This window comes from Microcebus murinus, chromosome 27 (genome assembly GCF_040939455.1).
Source record: "Microcebus murinus isolate Inina chromosome 27, M.murinus_Inina_mat1.0, whole genome shotgun sequence".
Classification (NCBI taxonomy): Eukaryota; Metazoa; Chordata; class Mammalia; order Primates; family Cheirogaleidae; genus Microcebus; species Microcebus murinus.
The window spans coordinates 4,913,734-4,935,586 of NC_134130.1; the positions used below are offsets into that span (position 1 = coordinate 4,913,734).

Genomic DNA, 21,853 nt, shown 5'->3' on the forward strand with positions numbered 1-21,853 from the left:
AGCAATTTCTCAGGGCTGTAAAACAAAGTCGGTTTTATCGCCACCGACACGGGGCGGCAGTTTGTCTCGCTCCCTGGGAGCTCAGTCCCCGTCACAAGGTCAAACTTCACAGCCAAAATCAATCCGCTCTGCCCGCCTGTGACCCCGGGTGGCCTCTTTCTGGACGTGGCAGCGACACTCGCCCGGAGGCAAAAGGCTCTTGCGTGTCTTTCTTGCACAGACGGCCGCCCCGTCCTCCAGGTGCTGGTCGTCTTGAGACTGCTCAGCGCGCCGGCAGCCCCCCAGGCGGCACCCGCTCCAGGCCCGTCCTCTGTCCTGCTCCATGGCCCTGCCCCGACACCAGCCCTCCTCCTCGCCCCTGCCTACCCAGTGGCCCCTGCGTCCTCCAGCTCCACCACCCTGTCCAGGGCCAGCCGCATCTCACCCTGTGGAGCCCTCCCAAGACCACGTCAGTCCCGGGCTCCTCCACCTTCTGAGTCCCGGGGCCTGGCTGCGTCTGGCCAGCCTCCTCCGCGCCAGCTCGCCCCAGGCCGGAGGTGGGGCGCAGAGGGGCAGCGGGACAGTCTGGAGGGGTCAGCATCAAGGAAGCAGGAAGAGTGACTTCTGGAGACCGGTGGGTCGGTGCGAGGGAGCGTGAGCCACTGGGCTTCCGAGGGCTGGGTCAGAAATGGTTAAGGGACTCGGTGCAACAAAGACTCTTCCAGAAAGCTCAGCCCTGCAGCAGGCGCCCTGGGGTGTGTGGGGCGGGGGCTGAAGAGAGCCCACGGGAGGAAGTGCTGGGGGAGGGGAAATGGGCCGCCTGTGTGGGGCCCCCAGAGTCCGCAGCTGCAGGCCCCGCCTGGGTCTAAATCGGCAGCCACCTTCAGCTAGGATGCCACGTCTGCAGAGACGCATCAGCTGGGACTTGGGACCCAGGGAGCCAGGCGGCCTCCTCGGGCCTCTGGAACGCTCCACAGGGCCCTGGCGGCTCCCTGTGTGCGCCCCTCCCTCATTCCTGAACATTTTGTACAAAGTACTTCTGGCAGACTCTAAACTAGAAAGTCACGAAGAATCTCACGTCTCCAGCGGGAGCTGCTGGAGCAGTATCCCTGGCAACTGTTCCAGGTGACACTACCCTGGCCACGAGGGACAATACAGGGACAAGCGCCTGGGCACGACCCCCTGAAGTTGGGGACACAAGACCCCTGATGTCACACAGTGGTTGGGAAACAAAGGACAGTCCGGCACTTCAACAGCTCAAAAGACCACAGGGGACACGCTGGAGGCGGCAGGAGGATGAGCTGCCCGGGATCCGCGACCCAGGCGCAAGGCCTTCCTGGGGTGGGGACAGGCAGGCTGGCAGAGCCCAGGGAGGTGGGCAGGCCCCGGCCCCTCTGCCTTCCCCTTTTTATACTGCGCGGCGGTTTTTGCAGTGAGCGCACCCCCTCCAGTCACTACCATTCAAAGGGCAAAAGCTGGAAACCCACAAACCTGTGCCCAGGGCAAGAGCGGAGGCAGGGCCACCTCCGGAGGGGCTGCGACCCAGAGTGGAGAGCAACTGAGGGGGTGGAGCTGTCCCAGGGACACCATGAGGCCCTGACAGCTGGGAGTTTCCACTTGCGCAGTTCTCAAACTGGGTCCCACGGGCCCCAGAAAGAAGAACTGAGGGCACGTGGCTTTGGGCAGCCCTGTGTCCTTAGCGGACCAGGCCTCCGCGAGCAGAGGAGGGAATGACCAGGGCCGGGCGGCTCATGCGACGGAGCCCGAGCAGGGGAAGCCAAGGACAGGCATTCTCTGCAGGAGATGCTCGCCTCTGGCCAGCAGACGGCCACTGTCATCTTGCCGTGCCGCGGGCCCAGGAAAGAGCCTTCCTGTCCGCACGGAGGATGCTATTAATAGTGTAATTTTCTTGGTGTTTTGTTTGCTCCCCTGGAATGGCGTGATGGATGTGAATAATTATCAGACTATAAAAGCCAGCAAATGTGCTATTTTCTATCGCTCTAAATCATCAAACAAATAAAGTGTGAAACAGCATTTTTGAATATAATTTTCCCCTCTAATGGCTTAGAATTATTATCAAGAACAATGAAAATAAATAAGCAAATGCCTCGTGAGTTAAAAATTAAATGAGTGTGTCAGGGAAAGGAACACAGACCATCTTGGGGAGCCGGGACCTGCTCGGGAGCCATTTGTCACGACTATAGCAGCGACAGAGCTTCAGGACTCGGAACCTGGTCCACCCCAGGGCACACTCTGGCCTTTGGCGCCCCGAGTCTGGCTCCCGGAGAACGTGGGCCCCCGCCCGTGCGCTGCCGAAGCAGGTGTGGGGCCACCCCCGGCGGATGAGGGGACGCCTAGGGCGGGCCAGGCTGGGGCAGGTGTTCCAGACAGGGCTGCGCTGCTCCACCTGTGCTCCCGGCCGGCCCAGCACCCTGGGGATCCTGTGTGCCATGGCCGCCGCAGGGCTGTCGACCCCCACCTGCCCATCCTCACAGCCCCCTGAGCCCCTGGCAGTGGCCTGGAACCATCTTGCTCTGTCTCCATGGTGGCTCAGATCTGGGACACGGGACACCAAAATATTGGCTTTTTTTCCTTAAGATTCATGCAACTTCCTGCCAGGTGACAAAGGCACTTGGAATTTCTTCTACAGCCCAGCCTGACAGCTTCCACCAGCTCTCAGCAATTAGGCGCTGGGGGTGATAACACTCACCCCCCTCCCGCACCCCCACTCTGCTGGGGAACGAGTGCCAAGAGCGGGGTCTGACCAGGAGCCCTTTGGAGATGTCAGCACAGCCCGGCGCGTGCTGGAGGGCGAGGAAGTTAATTTCACAGTGTCTGCACCAGGCCGGGCAGACGGGCCCCTCGTCGTTTAACACGCTAGCGTTACAGACACCGAACAGGGAGGCGGCACCGCACACACCACGCTGGAAGTGCCTGAGACCAGGTGTCAAGTTGGACACATGCCACCTGGCAGAGCAAGCTGCCCATACACAGCCCAGGAGGGCCAGGGCAGATCCGAACGCTGGCAGCCGCTCGAGGGCCCCGAGTGACAGATGTAATGGAAAAGCCACCGTGACTGCATCCCTCAAAACAGAGCCCATCATGGCCGTCGGTCTGTACAGGCCAAGTGGGGGAGGGAGCCAGGTGCAGGGTGGGCTTCCCGCAAGCCCCCCGCGGCTCCCTGCTGTCTCGGCCCTACAGCCCCCCACGAGCCTCCAGGAGTCAAGGCGCCGTCCCCGAGCTGGTCGGAAATGAGCAGGACCAGGTGGCTTCTCTGCCCGGTTCCCCCGTCTGCGTAAGCGCTGCGTAGTGGACGGGCCCAGGGAAGCACGGGCTTTTGTGACGACGACTGAGTCACAAGTCCCGTCAACTCGATCTACCGAAACATCCCAGCGCACTGGGTGCCTTCTACCTAGGACATGCAAATTATAGCTCAATAAAGCCATTCACAATAGTGTCCCAGCACTGAGGACACACAGACCGGTCAACCACAGGCCTTGCCTGAGTCACTGGGCTCAGAGCCACGGACGACTTGGCCCTTCAGAGTGTCTTCTGACACGGGGCCCTGTCAGAGCAATCAGAAATCCTGCAGAGAGCAGATCACAAACGGCCCCACTGGAAAAGGCACCAGGCCCTGGTGGTTTTACTGAGAGCCCCTCCCTACCTTCACACTCAAGGGACAGAGCAGAGCAGGGGAGAAGTTACCAACTGTTACCGAGCTCATTTTATGAACCTGGCATATATTTGGATGGATGAATGAACGGGAGACCCTACCACCAACAGACAAAGGCACACGAGGAAATGACACGGCAGTCTTACATAGATGTAAAAATCCTAAATGTAGTCTTGACGAGTTAGAAGAGCACAGCATTGCAAGACCAAGAAGAGTTTATCCCCAGGATTGCAAAGAAAGTCCAACAAATAAAAAAATATATAAAGTTCCAAACCATTCGCTGGAAAAATTCTTATCCAACTAGGACCAGGAGAGACCTTCCCCCTGTCACACTTCATGGCAAGATAGAAGAGAAGACATGGCAAGCTGCCCGTCAGCACAGCACTCAACAGCACCCTGTTAGAGACACTAGCCAGGCTGGGTGTGGTGGCTCACATCTGTAACCCTAGCACTCTGGGAGGCTGAGGCAGGAGGACCACTTGAGGCCAGGAGTTCAAGACCAGCCTTGGCAATAACAAGACCCTGTCTCCATAAACAATAAAAAAATTAGCCAGGCATGGTGGTGGCACCTGTCGTCCCAGCTACTCAGGAGGCTAAGGCAGGAGGGTCATTGGAGCCCAGGAGTGGAGGCTGCAGTGAGCTATGACGATGACCCTGAACGCCAGCCTGGGCAACAGAGTGAGAAGAGAAGGGGGTGGGGAGAGGGAGGGGGGAGGAGAGAAGAGAAAAGAGAAAAAAAAGAAAGAAAAAGCATATAACAATTGGAAGGGAAAAGATAAAATAAACTAAAAAAAATACAAGCAAGCTAACAAAATAAAAAAAAAAAAAATCAACACACAAAAACAAGGCTTCCTCTATGCCAGAAAAACCTTCAGAGTGTTATCAACCCTCTCAAGGACACCCTGCCCCTTGTCTGGGGTTGAGAAGCAGGAATTCCTCACGACAAACAAGCTCAAACACAACCCTGCTTTTTGTGTCATTCTGGAGAAATGCAGGATGTTAGGAAAAACGCCTGGGCAGACAAGGGAGCAGGTGTGAGGCCAGGACACTTGGACAGCCTGAACCTGTGACAACTGGGGTCCCCGTGTCCCAGCTGAGAGCAAAGAAGAGAGCTGTCACCACCCACAGTCTGCCGGCCGGGGCAGGAGGGGAGGACCGAGACCCTTTCCCACGCTCCTGGCACAAATGAGGCCTGAGCAGGCGCAGCCGGGGGAGGCTCCCGGCACTGCCACCCGACACGGGGACTGGAACCTTGGGAGCTGGAAGGCTACTGCCCTGTTTCTCCCGGGAACGTCCTCCTCCGCCCCGGAGCCTGTGCTGAGGCCAGGCAGCTCCTCCTCTGTCTGCAGCGTGGCGACCCCTCGGCTCAGGAGACAGGATCTGCCAAGGACCGGGGTGGCCGTTCCCAGGAAGAACCCCATTGAGCGGTGGCTTTATCTTTATCTTTAATGGATCGTTTTACGGGACAATAGGCGGTGGAATTTGGTCTCTTACACCAGCGGTATCAGTGATTTCAAATAATGACATTTTTACTGAAACACAGGAGCTCAACAGAGTCCTGGCAGTAGTCGGCTCGGGGAAAACGGGGGTTGGGGGGGTGCTGCCCACGGAGACGCCAGATACAGCCAGCGGTGCCGCGGGCCGGCCCTTGCCGGGCCAGGCAGGGGGACCTGGGCACGCTGGCTGTGTGTGCATGCCCACCCCCAACCCGCCAGCCTGGCGGTGACGCCCACACATGCCCGCAGGCACCGGCTGGGTGGGCACCCAGGACCGGGCGCTGACTCTGCCCCCCCGCCAGAAGGAGGAGCAGACGCTACGACTAAGTGCTAAATTGGAAGCGCCTGACCCCGGCCCCGCTTATTGTAGGCCCACGCGTTATTTACATTGCACGACAAGCCCGAGACTGCAGTCACGCGTGCGCCTGTCTTTGACGGTGTTTTTCCGCCGCCTCCCCAGGAAAGCTGTGGGAGTGCCTGTCGCAGGTGGGGGTAGCAGAGGCAAATGTCCCGTGACACAGCCGCTACAGGGCTGGCACGGCACTGAGAGCTCCGGGCCGCTGACACGCAGCAACTGTCATCCCCTGCGCTGCACCCCCAGGTCTCCCTCATAAGCCTGCGGCCACACAGCCTGCTGCTCCTGCCGCCCCCCCACCGCCGTCTCTGTACTGGGCGGGGACCCCTCCGCGCCACCCTTAAACACACAGGAAGGTCTGGCAGGCAAGAGCAAGGACAGGTCTCCGAGAGGACAAGCGCGACTGCAGCGACAGGCTGCTGGCCAGCGGGAGGGAGACCCATTTTGCTGGAAGCGGGAGGGGTCAGCCCAGCAATGCCAGGACAGCTCACGGCAGGGGGGAGGTCGGGAAGCCACTCCGGCCCCACCGAGGTCCTCGAAGTGCCCACCACGGGAAGGGGCCACCAGCAAGCGTCCTGGGGAGGCAGAGTCACGTCAGGCAGCAGGCCCTGGCAGTCACCGGGCTCCCCACGGGCTGAGAGGGCCCAGACGTGTCTGTGGGGAAGCACCAGTCTGCCTAGACGACCTGACGCCCCTTTATACATTTATTGTCACCTGCACCACAGACGTCTCCTGGCCCTCGTCTGGGCGCTCGTGGACAGCGAGGTGTCCTGGTGGCCAGCAGGGCTGGCCATGGGGTTCCCTCAGCCCCTGGGGTGGCCCTGGGTGTCCTTAGCACACCCCTTAATTACAGGACCAGCTTTGGTGACTGCCGCGGAGGTTGCAGCCCAGCGCCCACCAGGTGGAGGCCACAGGGCAGAGGTCCCTGTGTGGTCTCTGGCACTCGGGAGGGTTACACTGGCGCACGGGTTAAGTCAGGCGGGCACAGGCGGGGCGGGAAGGCAGGCAGACCAAGCCCTCGGCGGGGAAGCTGCTAAACGCAGGCCATCAGCGCTGTCATCCACCGGCCTGCGTTGTCAGGAGGCGGCGGTGGCGAGAGCCCCGGCCCCGCTGCCGGCGGCAGAAGGGGACAGAGCTCGCTCACCGCCCGGTTTTTAAGCAAAGATAATGAGGACGCCGTCCACTCACAGACCGCAGCCGGCTCCCTTCTGGGCAGCGGAACCTGCCGGCGGTGGCGGCAGCCTCTGTGGCGGGAGGGAGCTTTGCCATGGAAACCAGAGCCTGGAACAGCGCCCGGACTCTCCCGTCTGCGTGGCGGGCGGGGGTAAGTGACTCCGGTCAGGGCCGGTTCACCGTCTGCAGGGGAGGGATCGCACGGGTGGCCCATACCCCCCCAGCCCGAATAAACTCCTAATCCCGACACTGCCTGGTGGGATTATCTGACGACGGGAACCCCCAGCGACAACATTTCAGACAGAACTAACAGCTTCTTAAAGCGGAGGGCAGGTCCTAGCACTCCGGGAGGCTGAGGTGGGCGGATCGCTCAGGGTCAGAAGTTTGAGACCAGCCTGAACAAGAACGAAACCCCATCTCTACTAAAAATAGAAAGAAATTAACTGACCAACTAAAGATATACAAAAAATTAGCCGGGCATGGTGGCACGTGCCTGTAGTCCCAGCTACTAGGGAGGCTGAGGCAGGAGGATCACTTGAGTGCAGGAGATTGAGGTTGCTGTTAGCTAGGATGACGCCAGGGTACTCACTCTAGCCTGGGCAACAAAGTGAGACTCTGTCTCCAAAATAAATAAATAAACAAATAAATATATAAATAAATAAATAAAGCAGAGGGCAGGAAGGATCCCCGCTACTCGCTGGCGCTCCAGCCTGGAAGCGAGAGACGGCTTGTTTGGCGCCTGCCTCACGATGACCGCGAGCCACTGTGGCGCGTCACTGCCCCAACCCGACATCGCCCACTCCAAACAAAAGACTCCACGACGCAGGGCCATCTGCTCCTGCCAGGCCAGGCCAGCCCGGCCATGCGAGGGGCCGGTGATGCCCGTGGCCACGAATGGCAGGCAGACAGGAGATAATCGCTCACGAGCAGGGGGCCTGGCCAGCCCCCAGGGTTCGGAGCTGCCCCAGGCCCTGGCGCCACACCCTCCTGCGCTGCGCTCCAGCCTCCCGGCCAACTCGGCCTCTTGCAGCAACGCACTCGCTCAGGGACCTTCCCCAGCCCCTCCTGCGGTCCTCAGGGCCCCCCAGTTTCCCTGGCTCCATGGGGAGCCTGGCACTGCTCTGGGGGGTCAGGGAGGGGGACTGGCTGCCTGGCCACACCAAAAGCTCCTTCCGGACGGCGTCTGTTCCTGGTGTGGCTCACGCTGTCCATCAGGCCTGAGCTGACCCGTCTCTTCCACAACCAAAGACCACCTCAGCGCAGCCCCCGAAGGGCACCCGGCACATGTGGTTGGACTACATTTCCCAGACTCCCTCCTGTGCAGTGTGGCCATGTGACCAGTGCTGGCCAATGGGGTGGCGGGCTCTGCCACACACAGGCTACCTCCACATCCCTCCTGCCTCCCCACCTCAACAGCGCCCCCACAAAGGCATCCTGCATCGTCTCCACCTCGTCTCCACCTCCCGTGAGAAATTGCCAGCTTTGGTTCCAGCTAAGCAGGGTTCAGTTCACTGGTCTCTCAGGGGCTCCATCAGGAAAGGGTCCTTTCTCTCCCACACCTTGAAGCTTGGGCCACCCTGGCCAACTGGGACACACCCCATCCCCAAGGCTGAGCAAGTCCTGGCCACCTACTCCCTGAAGCGGGCACCCTCATGACTTCATGGGACACTTGGAGGGTGAGGTGGAGCGGGCCCAGGGGCGGCCTGGGTCCCCTGACCCCAGCATACCCAGGCTCCCCAGTCTGGGCCTTCTCTGTAAACGAGGACCCGGGCCACGGGCGAGAATCGCAGGGCGACGCCCAGCAAGGCTGGTGCACAGGAAACAACCCCCATCGAGTTATTCACAGCAAGGGCCGCGGTCAAATGCGCTTCCCGCACGGACAGCAGGTCTTTTGCAGAAGCCCCAGCGGGAAACAGCCCAGGTGCCGTCCACAGGAGAATGGGAAGCCAGACAAGGTCCAGTCGTACAATACTCGATGTCACGGGCATGAGAAGGAGCCGGCTACCGCCACACATCACACGGATGAGTCACACACACCACTGAGCAGAAACGCAGGAAGATCAGTCCGCGTGTGAAGTTCAAACGCAGCCGATTCCGCACCATCCTGCCAGGGACACAGCGGCGCAGGGCGGCAGCGGGGCAGCAAAGGCAGGGCTCCGGGCCGCGACAACCTCCTCTGGGTGGGGCAGGGGCTCACAGGGGAGGGGGGTGGTGTCCTGACATCCTGGGGGTGGCATGGGTGGCTATAGAGCCTTTAGATAAACCGCACACACGTATGTAGCTTTTCCTGCTTACGTGTCTTAGGCATGTTTCAGTGCCGAGTTGTGTTTTGCGGTGAGAACGCCCACACCCAGGGAGGCACAGGACAGGTGGTGAGACCCTGGCCCCAGGGCCCACACACTTGCTCTCGTGCTGCTGAGAGGGGGTTCTGCAGATGTCATTGAAGTCCCAAATCCACAGGCCCTGAGAAAGGGAGAGCAGCCTGGGGGCGTGGGGCTGACGTTTCCCTTGAAGGAAGACAGTTGAAAAGGGGAAAAAGAGGAACTTCCTGGAGATGCTGACAGCTGACCTAGCCAGGCGAGCAGGGCACCTCCAGCAGCGCCGAGTCAGGCTGGTGGCTGTGCCCCAGGCCCAAGGGGATGGAAGGGTCGACACCCCGGTCTTCCTCCCCGAAACCCGTCACCCCAGTCCAGTTGTGAGAAAGACACCAGGCAGGCCAGACTGGGCACCCTCCTCAGCACTGTCCTGGCGGCACCAACAGGGGTCTGAGTGAGGGCCACAGCTCAGGGCAGCTAACGAGATGTGACAACTGCATGTCACATGGGATCCTGTGTGGGATCCTACATGGGTCCCAGGGACAGAAAAGGATGGATGGGGGGAAACTGAGGCAGTCTGAAAAATATGTAGATTTCAGTTAACCATGTATCAACGTTGGCCTGTTAATTACGATGAGTGTCCCAGATTTATATGTTAATAACAGAGAAATCTGGGAACTTTGTATACCATCTCCCTGGTTTTTCATTAAATCTAAAACAGGTCTAATAAATAATATATTTAAGAAGAGAGACAGAAGGCTGGGTGCGGTGGCTCATGCCTGTAATCCTAGCATTCTGGGAGGCTGAGGCAGGCGGATTGCTCGAGGTCAGGAGTTCGAAACCAGCCTGAGCAAGAGCGAGACCTAGTCTTTACTATAAATAGAAAGAAATTAATTGGACAACTAATATATATAGAAAAAATTAGCTGGGCATGGTGGCAAGTTCCTGTAGTCCCAGCTACTTGGGAGGCTGAGGCAGGAGGATCGCTTGAGCCCAGGAGTGTGAGGTTGCTGTGAGCCAGGCTGATGCCACGGCACTCTAGCCTGGGCAACAGAGTGAGACTCAAAAAAAGTGAGACTCTGTCTTTTTTTGAGACTCTGTCTCAAAAAAAAAAAAGAAGACAGACAGACAGACAGAGAGACGGGGTAGGGGGTGAATACATCACCAAAACAGCAGTCGGACAACCTGTGGCAAAAATCGAAGCGACAAGGAAACCCCGACAGGCGACTGGCCGCAGGGGAGCTGTCCCGGGCCCCCTTCAGGGCCCACCCCTCTGCTCACCGGGAAGCCAATCTCCCAAAACCAGCGCGGCGGCAGCTGCCACAGCGGGGACACAGATCATCAGAACATCAGAGGGGCCCCGACTCAGTGGCGCTGGCGCTGGGGGAGAGCTCCCGGCGCGGCTTGTGCTCGGTGGATTGATGTTAACTCACTCTGCAGGCCCTGAGCAAACACCAGCTGTGCTGTCTGTCCCCGCCAGCTCCCAGCGACGCCCAGGAGCCAGCCGCTGGCGCAGACCCGCCAACGGGGACGGTGGGGGCCCTGGGCGAGCACTCTCAAGCGCCCCGGGTTCCCTGGTCACTCTGATCAACGGTGTACCTCCATTCTTTGGGGATGTGGCCTGGAGACACGCCTGGAAGGCCTTGTCCGCCCTGGGCAGAGTCGGCGGGCACAGCTCAGCGTGGTGCGGCTGGCAAGGAGCTCATCAGACTGATGGGATGAGCTGTGATCCAAAGCCGCACTGTGCCGCACGCACCAGACTCTCTGCAATTGCCTGTCCTCGCGCCCGCCAGGCTCTGACGATGCAATCCTGAGCCTCGCTGTTTGATGACACTTGATGCCCCAGTGTGAGACTCAAAGGTCTCTCCGGCGTCAGGAGTTAATTTCTTGAACATCGACGCCAGCTTTCAGCCTTGGATTTACTACCCAATCTCGACAAGCAGAAGGCTGGGGCTGGTTGCATCGGGGCCGACAGAGTGGCTGTGACAAGACTGAGGCCAAGAGCTAGATAAGGAGGGCCGAGGAGGGGACCCGGGCCAGGGACAACACAGCTGTCCCTCCATAAGCTCCTGGTGCGCAGCCCGCCTGGCCGAGGCGCCGCACCACTCACCCGAGCACGGCGCCAGCGCCGCACGGCACGCTCCAGAGCGCGCGGCTGCAGTCCCAGGCAGGTTCCCGGCAGCTAAGTGGGCGAGTCAGCTCTCGGTGGCCTCACGGAAGCCCAGGTGTCCCGTCCTGGGCACAGTCCCAGGGTCAGACTCACTCCCAGACGGCCTGTGTGACTAGAGACCCTTCCAACACACACGCGTGCACACACGCACTCTAGGGTGCCCGGGCATCACAATTCGCTGGGTCTGAGGAGTCCAGGATGCGAGACTTACCCTAACGCACTCACACGCACCTTCCAAGGAGCCGGGGGCCAGGGTTTAGCACAAACGAACGCCAGAAAGTGGTCAGAAAGGGAAGCGAGAGCCACAGTGTGCCCGGCAACATGGCAACAGATGCCGCACCCGGAACCCAACAGCCAGGGTGCTGGGCCCCTGGGTGGCTCTTGGTCGCTGCTCTGGGAGAAGCAGCGGCCTGTGCACAGGGCTCAGTGGGCCCCACTGGCTGTCGGTGACAACCATCCTCTTTGGAAGGAGGTTGCTCTTGCAGAGAGAGGGGCCCCCGTCATAAAATTCCCCACATAACATAGCACGGGCAAGACGGCCACCTCCGCAAGGACGCGGCTGCACAGGCCGAGGGCTGGGCCGCTGCACACAGACGGCACGCTCGGGGAGGCCCCGCGGGCTGAGCCAGAGCAAGCTGTGCTCGGATATGGAGCGACCTGGTCTCGCCACCTCATTTATTATTTCTTAATGAGCAGGGGACCCTGCACCTCCCCACGCAACGACAATGTGCTCTCTGCAGGGGCCTTCTGTTCTCAAACACTGTTTCCTGTATTTCCGTCATCTTGGCTCACTGCTTGTGGCTGGAAAAGCAGACCTGGCCGGCTTCCCCAGCGTGCCTACCAGGCCCAGTCGGAGCCGCCTCCCCAGCCCCGGTGGGTCTCTTCCGCCTGACCTCCCGGGCGCCCAGGCTGTGCCTAATCGTCAAGGACCAGCTCTGTCCCCGACACCCAAGTTGGGCTGGGCCTGGTGAGTGCGGTGAGACGGGGTGTCTGGATCTCGCTCTTGCATCTCATATTGGTGACAGGGCGCAGTGCTGGGAGCTCAGTTATTAAAGCCAATCTGCAAAGCTGTCAGGCTCCGCGATCTTCATTCCAAATCAGCACGGAGCTCCGAGCTGACGCCTCCTCCGAGGAGGCGCGAATTTCCCTCAGAGCCCTCTCCGCTGTCACTGTCACTGGGGACACCTCTCTAGGGCCAGCTGGAGGAAGGCAGCTGGGAGGAGTTACCCAATTGGCTGGAGGAGGGGCCGTGCCTTAAGGTCAGGGAATGGGGACCCCCAGTCTCTGCTGCTGGCGGGACCGCCCTGGTGCCAGGCTCTCAGGGCTGGTGACGTCCTGTGCGGCCAGCTCGCCCCACCAGCCAAACCCAAACCAGGCCTCCCTGGGCGCCAGCACTCTGCACCACGGGCTCTGGCCGCTGCCTGGGGACAGGGCTTGCTGGCTCCCTGACCCACCAGACTCCCCAAGCCCACTCGGAGGGACGGAGTGGAGCCCTTGCAGGGCCCAGCAGCGCCACCTGCAGCCAGGCGCAGGGAGCACAAGGCTCTGGAGGCCAAGGACGGGGAGGCAGGGCAGGAGGAGTCCGGCTGCCTGTCAGTCCTGGCCTGCAGGAGAGGAAGCTGGGAAGGAGGTGGGGAGATCCTGAGGGGCCAGGCAGGGCAGCAGAGGGCAAGGAGGCAGCCCGGCGTCACAGGCCAGCCTCCCACCACCATGCGGCTGCAGAGCAGGTGACCCGCAGGGCGGGATGCACACCCAGCTCGCTGGGGAGCACGGTCCAGCCGCGCATGCTGCGCACGCCCGGCCAGCACACCTCCGGGACACCAACTCGGGAGCGGCCGCGGTGCCTGCTGGGAGCCAGTTTCCCTGGCAGCAGGAGGAAAAGCTGCCCGATCTCCTGCAAACTCCCCCGAGGGACAATGCCAAGGGAGGCGCAGTCCAATCAAAAGGAAAAATTCTCGGCTAGCGGTTCCTTAAAGGTCAGAGGCTTGCCGAGTCCCCAACTACTCCTCCCGCCACGGCCCGCGCCAGGGCTCGCTGCACCGCGATCGCCACGAGCAGGTGGGGGCTCTGCGCCTCACGGGCACAGTCGCCAAGACCCCACCTTGAGACTTGGAAGGGCGTGTCCAGGTAAACAGAGCAGGAGGGGGCAGGGCAGAGGCCTGGTGGGAACAGCTGGAGAATGCGGGAGCCCTGCGGGGTCACAGGCAGATCAAGGTCGTGGTTCAGAGAAGCTCTTCCACCCAGGCCCTACTCCCCCGGCCTCACCTGGGAAGGGGCCCGCCCTGCCCAGGAAGCAGCACCAGGGGAGTGTGCGGGACCGTCCCGAGCCCAACAAGCTTCCGCTGCTACTGGGGCACCAGCGGAGGGTGTCTGCCCTGCGGTGCTCAAATCACGGGACACCAAGCAGCTGCGTGCCTGCCGAAGCCCCGGGCTGAGGCCCACCAGCACTGGCAGGGCCTGTCCTGGCAGCGCCCCCGGCTCACCTCCCTGCCCACCGCCTCACTGCTGTGGAGGCCGAGGCTTCTGCTCTGGGTCAGGGCCAACAGGGCGCACCACACCGAAGCCTTGGCCAGCCCTGCCCGGCACGCGGTGCGGGACCGCGCACAGGCCCCTCCGGGGCCCTGCGCGGCACAACGTGAGTGGTCCTCAAGTGCCCGGGGACGGTGACTCTCAACAAAGCTGCCCAAGACTGAAACTCTCCAACCCTGGCCCAGAGCACTCATCTGGGTGGGCACAGAAAGGACCCCAGTGGGGGACCGCCCAGGCCCCTCCCCACTTCTGCCCCAGGCCTGGCCGACCGCCCAGGCGTGGCAGGAAGGCAGGGCTGCGGGCTGGGTCTATTTTAAATCTCTGTGGCAAAGAGATTGCGAACACTCAGCCACTTCGGATATTCTTAGCCCGGCTGCCTGAGAGCAGCCGTACGCTGGCCTTTTGAAGCACATTTCTGTCTTTTATCGACACCAGGCTGTTCACGTCACTTTGACACACAAATCACACTACCAAAGTAGCAACAGACCCAGAAAGGCTTAATAAAACGCTGTAAACCTGAGTACGTAGACACTTAAAAAAAACGCCACCGAAATACTCCAAGATGGTTGCAATTAAGCCACCGCAGACGCGAGTGGAGCAGCGTAATCAGGGAGACAGACGGGAGCGGTCTCAGCCCCGGCCCTGCCGGAGCTCCACCCGCCCCATGGCAGGGCGGCAGCGGGCACCGGCCACCACTCCCAACCCACCCCTGTGGCCCACGAGCCAGTGCCTAGTGGCCCCCGGAGGGAGCACAGCCTGGGGAGGCCTGAGACCATCCCTCCGTGCCAGACCTGCTAGTGTTGGGGACACAGGGGTGACACCAAGGATCCTCACCATATGGGGGAGGGACTGATAGTCCGAGGCGGCCCACAGCTAACCGTGAGGTCACCTGGATCACACCTGCCCTGGAAGATGGGCAGAGCGTGCTCTCTGAGAACAGCTGGGCCCACCCTGGTCCTGGGCCGGGAGCTGGGCTGCCCGTGGGGAGGGGGTGCCAGGAGGCCCTGAGGCCCCATCCCCACCTCAGTACCCCGGAAGTGCCCTTTCCACAGGCCACACTCGTGCCAGCCCCAAGGTCAAGGGGCCTCCCAGAGCTTCCGCCCTGGAGAAGCCACTGAGGTCAACACGGGTCCTGCAGCTGCCCCCGCCGAGTGCTCTCCGGGGTCCTGAGGAAGGGGGAGGTGAGGGTGGGAGTGGACACTGCCCCAGACCCGCTGGGGTTCTGGGCGCCGGGCACAAGAGGTGCAGCAAGGGGCGCTGGGCGGGCCGAGGCGCAGGGTGACAGCAGGGCCTGTGTCCTGGAGAAAGCCTCGCTCCAGGGCGGTGCTGGCACCTGCCTGGTCCCCATCGGCTCTGGCCTCCGACAGCCCTTGGCCTGTCCCTGGCTGCCACCTCTTGGGGAGCTTCTGTCCCCTCACCCAAGACAACTATGGCTCTCAGGGCCGCCTGCACCCAGAGATGGAGCTCCCTGCGCTGACGTCACCTCACGTCTGACCCACCCACCGGTCCCCTGCTTCCAAACACCCCTAGCCTCCCCCCTCCGTCTCCCTGTGGCCGCCAGGACCACTGCACGACCCCTCTGCGTGTCCTCTGTGTCGGCCAGAGGGTCCCACCAAGGGCGCAAGCTGGATCACACCTGGGGGCTCCGAGGAGAACACACTTCACCACAAGCCACGTGAAGCCACGGCAGGCTGTGAGATCCCGGGCAGGGTCTCATCCTTGGGTCCTTGGTCTGTAGCCACGGATGCAGCTTGTTCCCTGTTTTTTCTTTGTGATTTTTAAGGAAAAGCCGAGGTTTTCTCCCAATGACTCCAACCAAGGTAAGAGCTGAGCAGAGCGGAGAGCTTTGAAGCTCAGGCAGCTGCAGGAGCAGAAAAGGGTGACAGAGCCTGGGAAGTCTCCGCTGCGCAGAGCCCCGCAAGGAAGGGCGGGAGCGCCATCTAGCGGCCAGCTCGGGACCACAGTCAGTCTTCCCAGACACAGACTCAGTGGCAGGTGAAACAGCAGCCACTAGGCCCTGGCAAAATCGCTCCAAATTCTTCTTTAAAGCCTAACACCTCCTGACCTAGAAGTTTCCATGATCAGGGTCTGATGCAAAGGTGCAAAACCCCACCAAAAGGATAAGAATGGACTGAAAACTAGACACTCTGTAATCGCAAGAGGGTCTAACGAACATGCCACGTATCCCAGCTCAGAGACCAGACAGCTGTGGCCAGCGGCTCTGAGCCACCACACCCTAATCTCCGGTCCGGTGAATGTGCCTTCGTGGTAGAAGGGGCTCCGCAGGGGGATTGAGTCAAGAACCTTGAGGTGGAAGGTCACCCTGGATGACCCGGGGGGCCCAGTGTCAGAGCAGAGTCCTCCCACGAGGGGCGGGAGGGCGGGCAGAGAGACTGGAAGACGCTCGCTGCTGGCGCTGGGGGAAAGGAAGGGCCCGGAGCCCAGGGACGCCGGCGGCCGCTAGACGCTGGGAAAGGCGGGAGACAGTTCTGCCCTGGAGCCCCAGGAGGGACCGGCCCTGACACACCTTGACGTCAGCCCGACAGACAGACTGATTCTGGACTCCTGTCCTGCCACCTGTCTGAGCTGCGATGAGCAGGGTGGTGATGGGACCTTCTGAGACAGTGGGGAGAGGCACAGCCCCCAGCTCAGAGCCACCGCTGGAAACTAAGATGAGCCCAGGCCACGCGGCACAGAAGGCAGCACTGTGAGGACCCTGTGACACTGCCCACAGGGCCCATCGAGTTGAAGGAGCAGACACCCCTTCGTCTCTGCAGGGCAGCCCATGGGCCGGCACCAGCAAGCAGCCGCCAAGCCCTCCAGGTCTGCAGGCCGAGAGACAGGCGCGGGGAGACGCCCACCAGGCAGCCGTCCCCGGAAAAAGGGGGGACTGGAGGAACTCCGGGTGCCACCTCCAGGGATCAGGAGCTCCGGCTCTCAGGCACGCTCGTCTCCCTGCCCCACACCAGCCCCATCACGGCCATCAGGGCCTCCAGCCTCTGCCCGCCTCACCCAGCCACGCGACGGGGACTCACCCGGAGGCGACCCCTGAGCCGAGTGCTCGCCTGCGGGTGGCCGGGCTCGAGCCTCCCTAGGGAGAGCTGGACGAGTCACAGACACTCACCAGGACTTGGGCTCCCCGAAGTGCAGGTAGTTGATGCTATACAGGTCCATGTCCTCCGTGTGCCAGGCGAAGGTCGTCTTCCACATGCCGAAGTACAGGTAGGGCGTGTTGACGCCCTCGATGATCGTGCCGCACTCGCGCTCCACCATGTCCAGGATGGTCCTGAGGCTGCCGATGTTCCACTGGGCCACGTCCTGGGGGCAGAGCAGCGTCGGTGCCCGCCCGGACCCGCCCTGGCCGCCCCCAGCAACCTCGGAAGGACAGGGAGGCCCAGACTCGGCGCCTTCCAGTGCCAGGGTGCAGAAGGAGCCTGGGACCCATCACCCCACAGCCCGCCTCCCCCCAGCGTCCGAGGCCCCCCAGGGCCCTTCACACTCCACAAACACACATTCTGGAGGGTTCGCTGCCAGCACGAGGAAACCAGCTCACCCGTCCAGGCGGGCAGACCGTGCCGGAGCCCACGTGTGCCGACCGTGTGCACGGATCACGAGGCCGGGGCCTTGTCTCCAGGGTTACAGTTTGGTTGTGAATAATTAACGTGCTTCCCCAACGAGACACAGAAGGATAACCCCGGCGAGTGGGGCCAACCCAGCGAGGGTGCCAAAGCCTCGCTCGGTGGCAGACAGACGGATGGCGACGGCTCTGGGAGTCAGGCACACTCGAGGGGGTCCCTGCCCACCAAACTCAGCCGTCCCCAATGCCACAAGCAAACTAACCCCTCTTGTCCTGAGAGCTCATAAAGTACACGTTAATCAACTCCAGCCCCCGGAGGAGCCTCGGCGCCTGCCCGGAGGAGCCCAGACACGCTGGAGAACCTGAGTGCGCCTCCCGCCCTGCGGCTGCCCCGATGCCACGCTCCCGGCCCTTGCGCAGGCAGGACCGGCAGTTCCTCTTTGCAAGCTGAACCCTGGCAGGAGCCTAGGACAAATAGAAAGGGGGGCAGCATTGAGACCCCTCATCAGCAGGACAAGGAGCCCAAGGTCCCCTCGGGTATCAGCTGCCCGAGGTCGGGACAGGGGTCACGGAAACGCGTCACACCCCAACAAAAAGCCCAGCCTGGTCTGCCTCGCCGTCCACGTGGCGTAGGCTGGAAGTGGAGGACGCGGGGTCTAGTCTGGGCTGGGCGCTATTTCCCCCTGTGACCAGGGCAAGTTGTTTCTCTGGCCTGGGCCTCAGTTTCCCCATGTGCAATGGGAGAGCACTGCGAGAGGTCAGGCATGGCAAATGCACGGCACACGAGTGCCAGATCATCCTCCAAACCTGTGGCAGGCACCGTGGCAGGCCTAGCACCGTCAGAGCCTACACGTGGCTCCCCCCAGCGGCCGCCGCTGCAGACTGCTGGCTCCACTGGGCCAGGCTCTAGTTTTAGAACTCTTACTTAAAAACAACAATGCAGGATCCTTAGGAGAATGAGAAGACAAGTCACAGACTGAAAGAAAACACGAGCAGAGACACACTGGTCAAAGTCCGCTGTCCAGAACACAGAGCTCTTCTGCCATGACAATCATAAAGGAAGCACCTGGGGAGAAAATGAGCAAAAGAGCCAAACAGGCACCGCGCCAAAGAAATGTGCGGACAGCACAGGGGCACGTGGAAGGGTACTCCACGTCGCGTGTCCTCTGGGGAATGCAAATGCAAACAACAGCAAGACACCGAGACACACCTGTAGAATGGCCCAAACGCAGACACTGCGACACCAAGTGCTGGAGGGACGCGGGGCGGCAGGAGCTGTCGCTGCAGCGGGGGGGCGTGCAGCATGTACAGCCGCGTTGGGAGAGAGTGGGTTGGTTTCTTATGCGCTGAACGTTTTCTCGTCACACAACACGGCCACTGTGTTCCCTGGCATCCACCCAGAGGAGTGGAAACTTACGATCACGTTGCCCACACGTGGGAGCACGAGACGTCCCTCAGGAGGTGAGCGGATAAGCAAACACTGTACGTCCCAGCCAGGGGACGTGTTTGGTGCTAGAGAGAAATGAGCCGTCAAGCCACGCAGAGACATGGGGGACCCTTAAATGCATGTCACTGAGTGAAGGAAGCCAGTCTGGAAGGCCGCACACTGCATGGTTCCAACTGTAGGACGTTCTGGAAAAGGCAAAACTATGGAGACGCTAAAAAGACCAGTGCCTGCCAGGGGCTGCGGCAGGAGGGGTGAACTCGCAGAGCACAGGGGGCGTTTCGGGCAGCGGGACTGCACTGTGTGATCCCAGAATGGCGGACACACGTCATTATACATCAGCCAAACCTGGAGAATGTGCAACACCGAGAGTGACATAATGCAGACAAAGCGCTCGGGGTGCTGACGCTGTCCCCTTGGAGGCTCGACCACTGTAACCCACTTCCGCTCTTTAGGGGTGCTGGGAGGCAGGGAGGCCGAGTATGTGGACAGGGGGTATGTGGGGACTCTCTGCACCTTCTGCTCAATTTTGCTGTGAACTTAAAATTGCTCTAAAAAAACAAAGTCTATTTTTTAAAAAATAAACTATAACGTAGGATCCCACCTCGCACCAAGACCATTTAGTGGGGAAAAAACCATCTTATCAACAAATGGGCCAGGCGCGGTGGCTCACACCTGTAATCCTAGCACTCTGGGAGGCCGAGGCAGGCGGATTGTTCGAGGTCAGGAGTTTGAAACCAGCCTGAGCAACAGGGAGACCCTGTCTCTACTAAAAATAGAAAGAAATTAGCCAGACAACTAAAAACATATAGAAAAAACCAGCTGGGCATGGTGGCACACACCTGTAGTCCCAGCTACTCGGGAGGCTGAGGCAGGAGGATTTCTTGAGCCCAGGAGTTTGAGGTTGCTGTGAGCTAAGCTGACGCCACGGCACTCACTCTAGCCTAGGCAACAAAACGAGACTCTGTCTCAAAATAAATAAATAAATAAAAATAAATGATGCCAGGACAATGGAATGCCACATGCATAATAGTCAATCTGGGCCGTTACCTCACACCATATACACAAACTGACTCAATGGGTCACTAGAGCCCAAACTATGAAATTTTTGGAAGAAAATATAGGAGTAAGTCTTCATGACTTCGGAAGTGACAATAGATTCTTGCGTATGACACTCAAAGCCCAAGCAATAAAAGAAAAAGATAAATTGGATTTGATCAAATTAAAAACTTTTGGGCTTCAAGGAACACCGGAAAGAAAATGAAAGGACAACTGGAAGAACAGACAATGGAGACATTATCTGTAAATATTACATCACATAAGGGACTCGTGTCTTGAATGTACAAAACACTCTTACAACTCAATAATAAAAAGATAAACAACCTAATTTAAACATGGGCTGAAGATCTAAATAGACGTTTCTCCAATGGAAATACACAAATGGCCAGTGAGCGTGAGAAGACGCCCTTGGGAAATGCAGGTCACGTCCACGACGAGACGGCGCACCACCCCTAGGATGGCTGGAATCACAAAGACAGACATGGAGAAACCAAGACTCCCCACGCTGCTGGGGGGTAAAACGTGGAGCAGCTGCCTCGGAAAGAAAAAATCAAGTCTGGCGCACGGCCAGAAGTTAAACACAGAGTCGCCACATGGCGCGGCGGTTCCACTCTTAGATTTCTACCCAGGAGAAATAAAAACACACATCCACATAAAAACTTGTAAGGAAGGCCGGGCAGGGTGGCTCACGCCTGTAGTCCTAGCTCTCTGGGAGGCCGAGGCGGGCGGATTGCTCGAGTTCAGGAGTTCGAAACCAGCCTGAGCAAGAGCGAGACCCCCTCTACTATAAATGGAAAGAAATTAATTGGCCAACTAAAAATATATACAAAAAATTAGCGGGGCATGGTGGCGCATGCCTGTAGTCCCAGCTACTCAGGAGGCTGAGGCAGGAGGATTGCTTGAGCCCAGGAGTGTGAGGTTGCTGTGAGCTAGGCTGATTCCATGGCACTCACTCTAGCCTGGGCAACAAAGCAAGACTCTGTCTCAAAAAAAAAAAAAAAACTTGTAAGGAAAATGTTCGCAGCAGCTTAGTCACAACAGCCAAAGAGCAGAAACGACCCAAATGCCCAGCAGCGGACCAACAGACAAACACAACATGGCACATGGGTGAGCATCCCTAACTGGAAGATCCCAAATGTAAAATGCTCCAAACTCCAGAACTTTTGGGGCACGGACATGATACCACAAGTAGAAAATTCCACATCTGACCTCATGTGACAGGTCGCAGTCAAAACTTCAAAACTTCGTTTCATGCATGAAATTATTTAAGATAGACTATAAGGCTATGTGTGTAAGGTACACAGGAAACATGAATGAATTCCGTGTTTAGACTCAGGTCCTAACCTCAAGATATCTCATTATGTATATACAAGTATCACAAAAACTAAAGGAATCCAAAATACTTCTGGACCCAAGCATTTAGAATAAGAGATACTTGGCCTGTATATACATATAATGGAACATCACTCAGCCATGAACAGGGACGAGGCTCTGACACAGGCCACAGTGTGGAGGGACCTTGAGGACATCGTGCTCGGTGAGAGATGCCAGACACAGAAGGACACACAGTGTGAGACTCTGTTTATATGAAACGTCCAGAACAGGCAGATCCAGAGACGGGATGTGGATTAGCAGCTGCTGGGGGTGGGAAGGGAATGGGAAGTGACTGATAATGGGGACAGGGCTTTCTTTTGGGATCATGGAATGTTCTAGAACTGATAGTGGGGATGGCTGCACAACTCTGAATAAATGTACTAAAAACCACTAATGTGCACTTTCAATGGGTGAATTCTGTGGGACGTGAATGATCTCTCAACAGCGCTATTTCACACAACAAACAGTCAACAGGCAAGAGCTCCCGCGGAGCACCGGCATCCTGCAACATTACTAACGCCCCGAAACCCTGCGGGGATCCGAACGGATCAGTCTACAAACAGGCTCCGACTTCACACTATATCCAACCATTTAACTTCAATTGTTTGATTCTATCAGGCTGCTGGGATTAAGCTGCCTTCCAGCAAGTGACAGCTCATCAAACGGCTGGCAGAGCAGCGCCCTGGGACGCCCTGGCTGGCAGGAGGTG

The 21,853-nt window shown here is 59.4% G+C and overlaps 1 protein-coding gene across 1 annotated transcript in view; it reads right to left on the reverse strand.

The window, feature by feature from the left end:
• The window catches only part of KDM4B (lysine demethylase 4B), a 124,913-nt gene that overhangs the window by 59,954 nt on the left and 43,106 nt on the right, over nt 1-21,853 (reverse strand). Inside the window, 1 exon segment of the mRNA XM_075998249.1 lies at nt 16,815-17,008. Coding sequence (XP_075854364.1) covers nt 16,815-17,008 — 194 coding nt within the window.